General features: G+C 58.4%; 2 protein-coding genes across 5 annotated transcripts; one reads left to right on the top strand and one right to left on the bottom strand.

Moving 5' to 3' along the window:
• The first annotated feature begins 371 nt into the window (after positions 1–371).
• Positions 372–8,347, top strand: SH3D21 (SH3 domain containing 21). Of its 4 annotated transcripts, none has more exons than XM_045548259.1 (16): positions 372–457; positions 643–800; positions 885–948; positions 1,199–1,317; positions 1,482–1,572; positions 1,751–1,806; positions 1,899–1,944; positions 2,087–2,187; positions 2,308–2,394; positions 2,894–2,936; positions 6,282–6,375; positions 6,471–6,523; positions 6,647–6,741; positions 6,893–7,947; positions 8,021–8,084; positions 8,156–8,347. In XM_045548259.1, exons 1-16 carry the CDS (start codon positions 454–456, stop codon positions 8,225–8,227), a joined length of 2,202 nt encoding a protein of 733 aa, XP_045404215.1. In that variant the 5' UTR covers positions 372–453; the 3' UTR covers positions 8,228–8,347. The 4 variants fall into 4 exon arrangements, with proteins under 4 accessions (XP_045404215.1, XP_045404213.1, XP_045404212.1 ...); XM_045548257.1 differs by having other exon boundaries at positions 2,894–3,083; positions 8,024–8,084; XM_045548256.1 differs by having other exon boundaries at positions 2,894–3,083.
• Positions 8,348–9,096: 749 nt separating this feature from the next.
• On the bottom strand, positions 9,097–10,695 carry EVA1B (eva-1 homolog B). Its single transcript, XM_045548261.1, has 3 exons — positions 10,535–10,695; positions 10,043–10,137; positions 9,097–9,777 (listed from the first exon to the last, which is right to left on the bottom strand). Exons 2-3 carry the CDS (start codon positions 10,107–10,109, stop codon positions 9,341–9,343), a joined length of 504 nt encoding a protein of 167 aa, XP_045404217.1. The 5' UTR covers positions 10,110–10,137; positions 10,535–10,695; the 3' UTR covers positions 9,097–9,340.
• Positions 10,696–10,905: the final 210 nt, after the last annotated feature.

The raw sequence follows: 10,905 nt of genomic DNA, 5'->3' as shown, positions 1-10,905 counted from the left end.
CTTAGAGCGGTTGCTACCAGCCGGGGGTGGGGCCCACCCTGGTATGTGCCTCTCCCCACCTCTCCCCCTGCAGCTAAAATCTTGCTACCTGGGAGAGGGTGGGCCATGGAAGGATCTGTGGAAATTGTGGTTGGGAGCCTCCGGGCCAAGGCTAGGAGAAGGGGAGTGGCACCTAGACTAAAATAGAGGTGGGCGGGGAAGAGCCTAGAGGGAGTTGTGACCTCTGCACAGGCCAGAGACCCCGGAGTCGTCCTCGCCCCTGGGTTGGGGGCCAAACCTGCTGAGCCGGGCCGCCCCCTCTCCCACACCTACTCGCAGCACCTGGAGCCCGACCTATCGGCTTGCGTCTACGCCTCCTTTGCTTCACGATCTCGCGGCCCGTCCCACCCTACGCGAGCCCAGTACTCGGCCACCGGCGGGACCGGCCAGGCTCTGGAGGGCGCCCGGGAAGCCATGGGTATGGGCAGAGGGTTTTGAGTGGCTCCTCTGCAGACGTGTGGAAATGGCAAAAGCCTACACCACCACCCCACTCCGCTGTCCTCCACACGGAGCCCGGGACTCACCCAGGGGCGCGCCCGCCACGGCCAGCTGCCCCGTCTGGGCCTTACTGAGCCGCGTCCCCGCCCTGTCCTCTGCCCGCAGAGGTCTTGGTCCTGGCCGGATACCGCGCGCAGAAGGGGGACGAGCTGAGTCTGGCGCCCGGGGACGTGGTCCGGCAGGTGCGCGAGGGGCCCGCACGCGGGTGGCTGCGCGGAGAGCTGGGGGGCCATCACGGCCTCTTCCCTGAGCACCTAGTGCAGGTGAGGCCGGGCCAGGGGCGGGCTAGGGGTCTGGGCGTGCGCCGCCCTGGAGCTGAGAGCGCCCTCCCCGACGCTCATTCCCAGGAGATCCCAGAGCCTCTACGCGGCGCCGGAGAGGCGCAGAGACCGCGCTGCGCGCGCCGCCGAGGTAAGCGCCGGCGGGCCGGTGGGCGGGCGCGCGGACCCGGCGCGGCCGGGGCGGTCCCCGCTCGCGGTGACGGACGCGGCTCTGGGAGGGGCCGCGAGGCCCGTCTGCAACCTGTGATTGGTTCTCGAGTACAATGCTCCGCCCTAGGGCGGGGCCTGGAGGTACTGAGGGGCACTGTCGCCCACTCTTCTCCCCAGCTCAGCGGACTGGGGCACACGGCTCAAGCTGCCGCGCTCTTGTCTGACTCCAGGTCACCCCGCCAAATCTCGGGGTCCCCAAAGATGGTGCAAAGTGAACTTCAACTACAGCCCAGAGCAGACGGACGAGCTGAAGCTGCAAGCTGGGGAGATTGTGGAAGTGATAAAGGAGGTGAGGGGATGAGGTGATCGGAGGGTTTGGGTGAGGGGGATGGGTGAAGTGAGGGTGTGCGCGATGGGATCCGTGAGGGCTGCAGAGATGGGCAGTGAAGGAGCGAGGGAGGATGGGGTCCTTGGGCAGAACCAGATGCCCCTGCGTCCTCCCCCTCTCCCCAGATTGAGGACGGCTGGTGGCTGGGGAAGAAGAACGGGCAGCTGGGCGCCTTCCCATCCAACTTTGTGGAGTTGCTGGACAGTGGGCCCCCAAGTGAGACCTCGACCCTGTGACCCTGTGACCCCCTGGGACCAAACTCTGCAATCTCCAGTGACCCTCCCTGTGGCATGAGCCTGTGATCCACATATTCTGACCCTGTGACCCTTTTGACCCTCACCCGTGATCTAACCTGTGAATCATCATCCTCCCTAACCTCACTGTCCCCCACCAGGCCTTTGTCACCCAGATATGCCTTCAATCAGTCCTGGTCCCCAGCGACCTCCCAAGGTAAATTGGGTCAGAGTGGGCATAGAGATGGTGAGTTCCTCTTGGGGTGGCTGGAAGCTCAACTTGTTCCTCCCTCCCCCTATCCCCACTAGCTGAGCAGCCTGACCTATGACAGCCCTCCAGACTACCTGCGGACAGGTGAGCAGCCAGCCAAAGTGTCCCCGCCCCCCTACTCCCAAGCCACTCTTGACTTGGGGAAGGGAGACCAGCTAGGCAGATGGAGGAGGGGGCTGCTAACTGATGGGGGAGGCTTGGCTTCAGTGGACTGACCTCTCCTCAGTCTCCCCCCCTGAGACCTACAGGGTCCTGTTTGACTACCAGCCCGAGGCCCCAGACGAGCTGGCACTTCGGAGAGGAGACGTAGTGAAAGTACTGAGGAAGGTGTGAGAGGAACGGGGCAGGGAGTGCCCAGGGAAGGGGGTTTTGAGAAGGGGTGGGGCCCTGGAAAGAAGGGGCTTGGGGGCCCTGGCTCACCTCTCGGCTGGCATGTTTCTTTCCCAGAACACAGAGGATAAGGGCTGGTGGGAAGGAGAGTGTCAAGGCAGAAGAGGTGTTTTTCCAGACAACTTTGTGCTCCCACCACCCCCAGTGAGTACAGAGCCAGACCCTCAGGTGGCAGGGGGCAGGGTATTTTGGACAAAGTTGGGAGTCATAGTACTCCCTGGACACAGATGGAGGGTCACCCCTAAATTAAGGTGGACTTAGATAGGTGGGAGTTCCACTTGGAATTCTAATACAGGTTGTGTATCCCTTATCCAAAATGCTTGAGACCAATGGTATTTTGGATTTTGGAATATTTACATATACATAATGAGACATCTTGGGGATGAGATGTAAATCTAAACACAAAATTCATTTATGTTTCACATATACCTTATATACATAGCCTGAAGGTAATTTTATATAATATTTTTAATAATTTTGTGCATGAAACAAGGTTTTGACTGTACCCTGTCACATGAGGTCAGGAATGGAATTTTCCACTTGTGGCTTCATGTCAGCACTCAAAAAGTTTCAGATGTTGAAGCATTTTGGATTTCAGGTTTTCGGATTAGGGATGTTCAACCTGTACTTCTTTTCTGCATAGATCAAGAAGCTCGTTCCATGGAAGGTGTTATCTCGGGAATCAGGTGGGTGCCTGGGCAGCCTAGGATTGGGGGGGTGCTCTCTGGGAGACCCCACCGATCCAGTTGCCCATAAACACCTGCAGCTCCCCAGTGGTCCAGCACACGTGCATAGGAGCTCCCTCTCCTGTGGGTCAAGAGCCTGGTGGGAATGTACGTAAATCAACAAATCAATGTGTGGGTCAGTTTGTGCGTGTTAATCGGTTAATGTTTCTGTGTGTGTGTGTGTGTGTCTTAAGAATGTGGCTGTCGGCGGGTATAGATTTGTTTCATTTCGTAAGGAAATGTGTGGATCTTTGTGTCTGAGTTTACAAGACTGTGTATATAAATGTGTCAGTGAATAGCTTTCGTATATGTGTCTGTGTGTCTGTGGGGATGTCTTTTTATTTAGCTTCAATACTTGACACATGCCGAAAATATATATAACACATACGGTATAAAACTTAATGAACACCCTCGGTCTGTCACCTGAACCCAAGACCTTGAACATCACCAGGGGTTTGCTCCTTCCCTTTCCCATCCCTCACTTTCCCTACCCCAAAGGTAACCACAGTCTTGAATTTTATGTGTATAATTTCCATGAGTTTTCCTTATATATGTGTGTGTCTAAACAATGTATCACTAAATTTATTTTTGTTTGCTTTTGAGCTTTATAAAAATGGTAGCATAGGTTTATAGTCTTCTGAGACTTGCTGTTTTTATGAACATTGTGTTTCTAAGGTCCGTCCATGTTGTGTGTAGATGTAGTTCGTTTATTTTTCTCTGCTGTATAATATCCCTTGTAGGGAGTTTACCACAATTTATGTATCTGGTCTCCTCCTGCTAGTGGACACTTTAGTGCTTCTGGGTTTTTTTGTTTTGTTTTGTTTTGTTTTTAACAGATGGGGTCTTGCTCTGTTGCCCGGGCACATGCCACCATACCCAGCTAATTTTTCTATTTTTTGTAGAGATGAGGTCTCACTAGTTTGCTCAGGCTGGTCTCGAACTCCTGGCCTCAAGTGATCCTCATGCCTCGGCCTCCCAAAGTGCTGGAATTACAGGCATGAGCCACCATGCCCGGCCCCTCATGGTTTCTTGTTGCATTCCCATCCTTAATTTCTTTAAATGTTTTATACATAGCTACAAATTTTTTTTTTTTTTTTTTTGAGACAGGGTCTCTGTCACCCTGGGTAGAGTGCTATGACGTCAGCCTAGCTCACAGCAACCTCAAACTCCTGGGCTCAAGCAATCCTACTGCCTCAGCCTCCTGAATAGCTGGGACTACATGCGCCTGCCACCATGCCTGGCTAATTTTTTCTGTTTTTAGTAAAGACGGATCTTGCTCTTGCTCAGGCTGGTCTCGAACTCCTGAGCTCAAGTGACCCTCCCGCCTCGGCCTCCCAGAGTGCTAGGATTACAGGGGTGAGCCACCGTGCCCGGCCCATAGCTTCAAATATTTTATACATAGCTAAGCTACCCTACAATTCCAGTATCCGCTGTGTGTTGTGTGTGCTGACTCCACTCTCAGCGACCTGCCTTCCTGTGTGTTTTATGATTTCTGTTAGCTCATGACTTGATCTTAATCTGTAGGAGTCTTGCAGGCCTTAGTAGGGGAAGAATTCTTCCAGACAGGATTTGCTTCCACTTCTGCCAGTAGCCAGAGGACACCAAGTACCAAGCACACTTCAGTCCTCCTGGAGAAAGGTGGCACGAGGGTGGCTACTGGGTTCTGGTGTGTGGTGACCAAGGGAGCAGAGCCTTGCTCTGCACCACAGACCCCCGGCTCAGCAGCCACAGAGCAGAGCTGCCCTCTTTCCACCTTTCTGGCCCCAGCTCTTCCCCTTTTTGTGGACCTCCCCTACCTCTTTTACATCCAACAATGCCTCCAAATTGTGTCCTAAGCAGGATATAACTGCTATCTAGTGGGAGGGCCCTGTAAAAGCACCTACTCAGCCATACTACAAGAAGCAGAAGTCAAGGTTAACATTTGCTGAGCTTGACTATCTGCCAAACAGTCTTCTGAGCAACTTATGTGTATTAAGTCACTCAAACCTCAACAACAGCCCTACAAAGTGTGTACTATTGTTATCCGTGTTTTATGGCTGAAGACAATTGGGGCACTTGTTTCTTGCCCAAATTATCACACAACTTGCAAGGAACGGAGCTGGAATTCAAAGCCTGGTGCCTGGCTGTAGAACCCATGCCTCTCCCCGCTGTCGGGCTTGTGTATGTATCTGTGATGATGTGTGTGTACAAGTAAATGCCAGCATGTGTGCATATGCCAGAGTGGCTGTCTGTGTGTCTAAGGATGTGAATGTCACTGTGTGACCATCTTGAGGTGTTCACTCTGATGTCACCTCAGTGTGGCTCTTCTGAACACCCCATTTAAAATTGTACATACCCCTGCTTATTCTTATCAATAACTCTAGCACACTACATATTTTCCTTTATGTATGTCTGCTTCCCCAGCAGCACATGAGCTCACTCTGGCTGCTGTGGGAAGAACACACGCCAGGCAGGGTGGGTGCAGCCCAGGCCCAGGCTGGGGGCTGTTGTAATAGCCAGGTGAAGGTGGTGGTGACTTGACGCAGAGCACTTGGTGGAGGAGGTGGCGACAAGTGATGGCATTCAGGAAAATTCTGGTGGTAAAGTGGATTTGCTGATGGCTTGGATGTGTGGCATAAGGAAATAAAAGGAGTCAGGATGTCTCCTCATTTTGTCATCTGAGCACGTGGGAGCACAGGGAAAGGGGCAGTTTCAAGGGGCACGGAGGACAGGAAGCAAGAGACTGGTCTGGGTGTGTTAAGTGTGATGCCAGTTAACTCTTCACGCGGAAGTGTTGAGAGGGCAGTTGGATACGAGTCTGCAGTTCAGGGAAGAAGCAGCGGCTAGAGATGAAAATTTGGGAGTCATGGGCTTATTGAGGATCATTCAACCTCTAAGACTTGGTGAGATCTCTTAGGGAGTGAATGAGATGGAGAAGACAAAGTCTGAGGGGAATTGGATGGGGGATGGTTGTTGCCATGGTCCGGGAAAGAGACGAGGTCTGAACCAGGGAAGTTCCCATAGGCATTAAGCAGGGGACAGGTCTGAGAAAAAGAATGGATAAAAAAAAACCTAGCAGGATAGGGAGCCATCTCTCCAAAAAGCCTTCTCTGACAGCTGTCTGTTAGGTGTCCTTTTGGGGTGCTCCCACAGTTCCCCATGCCTGTGTAGCATGATGGTGGCCAGCTTCCTGGGAGCTCCCAGGAGGCAGAGTCAAATGGTTCGTCTCCTGTCTATAGTCCTCTGTACACAGCACGAGACAGGACTAGCGGCTGTGGGTGGATGAGTAAGTGGATGAATGAATGCTTCACTCCTCTCTCCTCCCAGCTCCTATTAAGGAACCAAAAAAATTGACGTCCAAAGCATCCCTCCCTATAGTCAGGAAGGTGGTGACATCCCCCACTGGACCCAGCAAAGCCAAGTAAGGAGGAGGGAGGGGTTGGGGGAAGGAGGAGGGTATGAAGGAAATGCCCCTCCCTGGCCCCAACCCCAGGGCCTGATGGGGATATGTTCCAGGACATCTTCCACAGCCAGCAGGGACAGTCAGAAGCTCCCCTCCCGAGGCTCAGGTGAGGGCTGCCTTCCTCTAGTAGGGGGAGGATTGGAGGACAGCGTGGTTGTGCTGAGGGATAGGGATGGGAAGAGACTAAGGGTCAGAGTAGGCTTGGGCCTCTGAGGTTCGGCTCTCATAGGCTCCAGTGGCAACTTCCTCAGTGGGGGTCCGTGTCACCCTGGCAGAAAACGATCCAAAACCCAGGCTCCCCGGCAACGCTCTGCACCCAGTCAGGTGAGAGGCAGGAGGCGTGGGAGAGTGGGGGTACTGGGCAGAGGCTGGTGCCCACAGGTGTGGTGTGCAGCGCATCCCAGGCCAAGGGGAACCAGACTCCAACCTCCAGGGTGTCCAGCCTTCAGCTGAGACTTCACCCCCATCTCCGCAGGAGGAAGAGCAGAGCAGCCTGGCAAAGGCCTCTGCTCTGAGTAGAACCCCTCCTCTGGACAAGACTGCCACCCTAGAGAAGACCCCATCTCCAGAGAAGGCCCCCAGCTCAGAGAAGATCCTGGCTCCTGACAAAGTCCCCACCCCAGAGGAAACCCTGACTCTGGAAGACAAGGCTCCCACCCCAGAAAACCCCACCCCAGAGAAGATCCTGGCTCCTGACAAAGTCCTCAGCCCAGAGAAGACCCCGACTCTGGAGGACAAGGCCCCCAGCCCAGAGGAGACCTTGACTCTGGACAAGGCCTCCACTCTAGACAGGGTCTTTTTTGTGGAAGAGGCCCCTGCTCCAGAAGTCCCACCTAAGGATGAAGTCCCACCTAAGGATGAAGTCCCTGACCCAAAGATGGCCCCTCTAGGGGATGAAGCCCCCTCCCTAGACAAAGCCTTGCCCCCAGAGCAGGTGCTTTCTGAAGAAGGGGCGCCCACTCAATTCCATCGCTGCTCTGCGGAGGAAGCCCTGCAGAAGGTTGAGCCCCCTGTGGCCAAAGAGGCTGAATCCCAGGAGAAGGTCCACATGCCTCCTCCCTCAGACAGATGCCTCTGTATGATGGAACACCCCTGGGTGAAGCACGACAGCTCTCCACCCCAGTCTGAGTCCACGTCCAAGCCAGGGTCCTTGCCTGTCCCTGAGAAGCCACACCCCCAGGAAGAGGCTACAACCCTCCTAGAGGAGGCACCTTCAAAAGATGGGACTACTCCCCAAGAGGAGGTGCCTCTGAAAGAGGAGGTGTCCCTAAAAGAAGTGGTCCCCAAAGAGGAGGTGCCCCCTGAAGAGGTAGCTCCCAAAGAAGAGGCACCCCCTAAAAAGACAGCCCCTGCCCCCCAAAACCCACATCCAGTCAAACAGACTCCAGACCCCCAAGAGACTCCCATGCTCCATTTCCCGGTCCTGCAAAATCCCACGGACAGCAAGAACGACAGAGTGGATACAACGACGCTGAAGGGCGAGGTGCAGTCTCTACGGAGGGCGCTGGAGCTGATGGGGGAGCAGCTGGAGTAAGTGCGGGGCAGGGAGGGGCGTGGGGAGGGAAGGGCCTGCCCATCCCTCACCTCCGCCTGGGGTCCGCAGAAGGAAGCTGACCGACATCTGGGAGGAACTGAAGAGCGAGGGGGAGAAGCGCCGGTTGCTGGAGGTGGGCGAGGCGAGGGTCCACGGCGGGCGGGGGCTGGCGCTGGCTCTGCGCTGACACCCGCTCTCGCCCAGGCTCAGATGCTGCAGAGGACCGAGAAGGCCCCGGCCGGGGACTTCGTCCACGCGCAGACGCAGACGTACTGAGGGCGGGCCTACGAGGGACCGTGGCCCGGCCTGGACGGGCGTCCGGTTTGGGCCACCCACGTCCTTGCACACGACTTTGGGAAATGCAAGAAAGTAAACTCTGCCTCGCAGGCGCGCTGAGCCGGTCTGGTCCGTGGGGGCGGGGCCGGCGGGGCGGGGCGGGCCCTCCGCATTCCTGGCGGTCTCTCCCGGGCACATCTGGCCAACATGTGGCTCGCATTACGGTTCCCAAGGCCTGTGCAAGCGGCTATTTTTAGCCACCGGATGGTGAGGGCGGCGGGGGTAGGGTGTCTCCTTCGGACGCCAGCCCCACGCTGGAGAAATGGCGCGCAGGAGGGGCCAGGCTGGGTCGGGCTCTGCCCAGCGGGCAGGATTCCGGGATCCAGCTGTGCCCCGGGGGAGGGAGAGAGAGGCCCGCTCGCACCCCTCCCGGTTGGCCTCACTGTCGGGTCGCTTGAACTCACCTCGGCTCAGACGTGAACCCAGCGCCCAGCCCAAGCAAGCGTAGTTACACTGGGGCCGGTAGCACCTTAGTGCCAAAGTTAGGGTCTCAAGGCCCGGTGTGTTGTGTGGTTGCAGTGCATGCCTGACCCTGGGGCACTGTGGGGACAGGGCGACGTGTGCCCGGGCGTTTGTAGGTGTGGAATGCATGTGTGGGGGGCTGGAGAGGCGGTGCAGTGTGGGTGCTGGAGTGTGCTGCTTTCTGCCGTCTGTGAAGTGAACACAGGCAGGTGTGCCTCGTCGTCCGGTGTGTGCACAGAGGCGGTGCAGGCCGGAAAAGGAGTCGGGTGGGGGGTCTCAGCCTCGGACCCCCTTCGCAGAAGACTGGGGACCGCCGGGGATAGGGGTAACAGAGGAAGAGACTGAGCCACTGAGAATGCAGCTTTCATTGGTCACTTCACCTCTTCGTCCCCCCAGAGAGAGGTGGGGCCCCTGCATCCCGCCCCCGGGTTCTAATGGCAGGACCGGGGAAGGGTGAGTCTCTGAGGGTGGCAGTCCATGCCCAATAGCACCAGGGGAGCCGTGGGGGCCGGGCAGTCCGAAAGTCCTGGGACAGCTCTGGCTCATTTGCATGTCCAGTTTCCAGAGCGCCTTGCAGCGGGAGCCGGGCGGTCAGTAATAGTGCATGCGGCCCAGCGTGCCGGTGGCCGTGGGACTGGGCCCCAGCGTGCCGGTGCCTAGCAGGTCCGGCTGCCCGGTACGCCAGATCTCCCGCAAGATCCGCTCGCGCTCCTCCAGCCGCTGCGCCCGCTCCAGCTCCTCCGCGGACGTGAAGACGTTGACGCTGAGAGGCCCGTCGGGCTCCGCCGACAGCTCAGGGCCCGGCAGCGTGTCGTCAGGGCCCAGCCGCGTCACCGTGTCCTCCTCGTCGTCGTCGTCGTCGTCGTCCTCAGGCTCCAGGGTGCTGCTGCGCGCGCCCGGGCGCAGAGCCGGGCCTCGGGGCCGCGGGCGGGGCGCGCACGAGATGCTGATGACCAGCAGGCACAGGGTCAGCAGGAGGCCGAAGCAAACGCCCAGCACGAAGTAGAGGCCAAGGCTCTCAGGGTTAGCTGAGGGCAGAGGTCATGGAGGGTTTCAGGGGTGGGAGCCATTCCATCACGGAAAGACTTCACGCTCTAGGTTTAAGGGCAAGGAGCGAAACCCCCATTCGAAGGGTGTTCGGGAGCCGCCCACGGGCAGTGGGCAGTGAGGGTGGGGGAAGTCGGGACAGGCGACTGGCTAGGAGGGGTTATAAGGGCCGGGGCGCGGGGCGCGGAGGGAAGGGGCGGTGTGGGGGCGGGGAGGGGTCCAGGGCCCTTCCGCGCCCGTCCTCACCGCGGATGTGTGCGTAGGCCGCCAGGCTGTTGCTGAGCAGCTCCATGTCCCTTCGGGGGGCATCCATGCTGCTCGGGGGCAGCTCCCCTGTCAGCCTGCGGGATCAGCAAGGTCAGGCCCTTCTCCCAACGCAGAGCTGACCCTGACCCGCTTCCTCCTGGGGGCTGCTGGTCTCCCCGGAGGAGCGGCCGGTTCCACCCTGGACAGTCGTTCTCTACCTTCGTTGCAGACCCGGGCCCTGTCGGGGGGACTCCTTCCCCGGGCGCCGACCCCCCTCGGCCCCGCGGATCCCCGCATTGGGTCGCAGGAGGTCCCACGACCTCGTGGGGTCCCAGAATGAGGCCCAGTTCTGCCATCTGGGAGCGGGATGGGGGACAGAGACGCAGGGGCCTCCCCACTCCCCGGGCGGGCTCCGGGACAGGGAAGCCGCCACCCTCCCCCATCCCGCCCGCCCCTAGGGGACCCCTGGCCCGGAGGCCCGGGCTCGCTCACCGTCAGCGCCCCGCTTCCCGGCTGCCCGCCCCGGCGCGTCCGGCGGCCGCATACACCCGGGCCCGCGCCCCTCCCGCCCAGCTCGGCTCCCAGGCCGCGGCAGCGCTGGCCGGACACGGTCCGATGGACCAGCCGGCGGAAAGTTTCCTCCGAGGAAAGAGGAGGGACGGGGCGGGGCGGGGCGCGGGGAGGCGGGGAGGAAAAGGGCCGGGAGAGGAAGGGGAGAGGAGCGAGCGGCCGCAGGAGGGGGAGCGAGGCCCGCGGGCCCGTCTGCACCCCCACAGGAAACCGCTGGGGAGGCCCCGGGCTACTACTAACAACAAAAATAATGATGATGGAGTTCTGCCTAGGTGCTAGGCAATGGGCTAAAT

The sequence above is a fragment of the Lemur catta genome, chromosome 3 (genome assembly GCF_020740605.2).
Source record: "Lemur catta isolate mLemCat1 chromosome 3, mLemCat1.pri, whole genome shotgun sequence".
NCBI lineage: Eukaryota > Metazoa > Chordata > Mammalia > Primates > Lemuridae > Lemur > Lemur catta.
This window is presented reverse-complemented; position numbering and strand designations above follow the sequence as displayed.